Source organism: Cynara cardunculus (assembly GCF_001531365.2).
Source record: "Cynara cardunculus var. scolymus isolate 2C chromosome LG 8, CcrdV1, whole genome shotgun sequence".
Taxonomy (NCBI): Eukaryota; Viridiplantae; Streptophyta; class Magnoliopsida; order Asterales; family Asteraceae; genus Cynara; species Cynara cardunculus.
In genome coordinates, this window is record NC_037535.1 from 14,542,377 (window position 1) to 14,544,258 (window position 1,882).

The 1,882-nt window shown below is 41.1% G+C and overlaps 1 protein-coding gene across 1 annotated transcript in view; it reads right to left on the minus strand.

Moving 5' to 3' along the window:
• The window catches only part of LOC112516212, a 2,792-nt gene extending 1,437 nt beyond the window's left edge, over nucleotides 1-1,355 (minus strand). The window contains exon 1 of the mRNA XM_025123234.1: nucleotides 286-1,355. Within this exon, the coding sequence (XP_024979002.1) occupies nucleotides 286-1,355 (1,070 nt within the window). The remainder of the gene's footprint in view (nucleotides 1-285) is intronic.
• Nucleotides 1,356-1,882: the final 527 nt, after the last annotated feature.

The window sequence follows — 1,882 nt, forward strand, 5'->3', positions numbered from 1 at the left end:
GTATAAATAGGATTTACCTTGTAATTGTAATTAAGCTTTGTTATTAATCTGAAAATCAAGATTTGCTGATGTAATATTCTTTCTCCTCTCAATCTAATCATCTTCTTGAATATCTTCTTTCTACTTTGAAGTTCATCACAATCTATGAAGATTATTCCATGTTTGTATGAAATCTGGACTCATCAAGATCCATCCTTCTTTTTGACAAACAAAACTGGAGCTCCCCAAGGTGAAGAGTTGGGTCTGATGAATCCTTTATCGAGTAATTCCTGAAGTTGTTCCAACAGCTCCTTCATCTCAGATGGTGCTAACCGATATGGTGCTTTTGCCATGGGTGCAACCGCGGGAATTAGTTCTATGTGGAACTCAACTTGTCTTGGTGAGGGTATTCCAGGCAATTCATCTGGGAATACTTCGGGAAAATCCCGAATTATAAGAATATCTTGAACGCGTTTTTCTTCAGCTTTCTTATCCATAACGTGAGCTAGAAAGGCAATGCAGTCCTTTCTCAAATACTTTCGCATCTTCAAACACGTCACTATTTTAATACCCCTTTTGGGTTTCTCTCTGTGTACTTCGAGTATTCCTCCTTCGGGTAACGGAATTCGAACGATCTTCTCGAAACAACTAATTTCAGCTCGATTCTTGGATAACCAATCCATGCCCACAATTATGTCAAAACTTCCTAGTTGGATCGGGATTAAATCTATACGAAAATCCCTACTAGTCAAGTTTAAAGTGCAATCCATTATTATGTCTTTGGCCTTACACTCTTGACCGTTGGCATATTCAATGATGTATACTTCTTTCAACCTTTGAGGTCTTAGATTTATTTTTGGTCTAAAATCTAATGACACAAAACTCCTATCCGCTCCAGAATCAAATAGTACAGATACGTAATGATTATTTAAGAGAAACGTACCTGTAACTACATCTGGATTCTGCCTTGCTTCCTCAGCTCCAATCTCAAACAATCGGCCTCTTGCCGGACCTCCTTGATTCCCTTGGTTGGCTGGTCGTGCTTGGTTAGTGTTCGGTCTCTGGTTCCATCGTGGACATGCATTCCGAAAGTGATCTGGGCTTCCACACTCGAAACATGCCCGCCTTCCTGTGCTCCTGCAATCTTTGGCATAGTGATCTCCTTTGTTGTATTTTTGACAGATAATACATCGTCCGGCATGCTGTTTATTGCACTTCTCACACCTTTGATAAGTTCTTTTCTCCTTCTCTGTTGATTGAGTCTGAATCACGTAGTTTCCTGATATTTTCAGAGCCTTTCCCATTCTTCCCCCAGACTGCCTTCGTGTAGGTTCCTCCATCTTTCTCTTCCCTGAAGCCTTATCTTTTACAAACATTCCCGAACGAGTAGCATTGTTGGTGAGTTTGGTTGCCGAACTTACTGCCTCTTGTAGGGTTTTTGGGTTTGCCAAAGTAACATCCCCGCGTATCACCGGAGATAATCCCTAAATATATCTATCAACTCGATTCTCTTCAGGCGTCACTAGATGCGGTACCATTTTTGCCAACTCATGAAAACGTGCAGTATAAGAGTCTATATCATTTCCTCTTATTTCATGATTCCATAATTCTGCTTCCAGTTTATGGATCTCGCTCCTTGGACAATACTCTTCTTTCATCATTTTTCTTAAAATCTTCCCACGTAAGACCGTTGGCGGCTTCTCGGCCCCGAGTTTGTACTTGGGTATTCCACCAAGTTAATGCTCGTCCTTGTAATAGACATGCAACAAACTCTACTTTCTTCCCTTTGGTACATTCGCTAATATGGAGCACAGACTCCATGCTCTCTAACCAAGTCAGTAATCCCACGGCTCCCTCAGTCCCGTGAAATTCCTTCGGATTACAACTCCTAAAGGATTTGTAC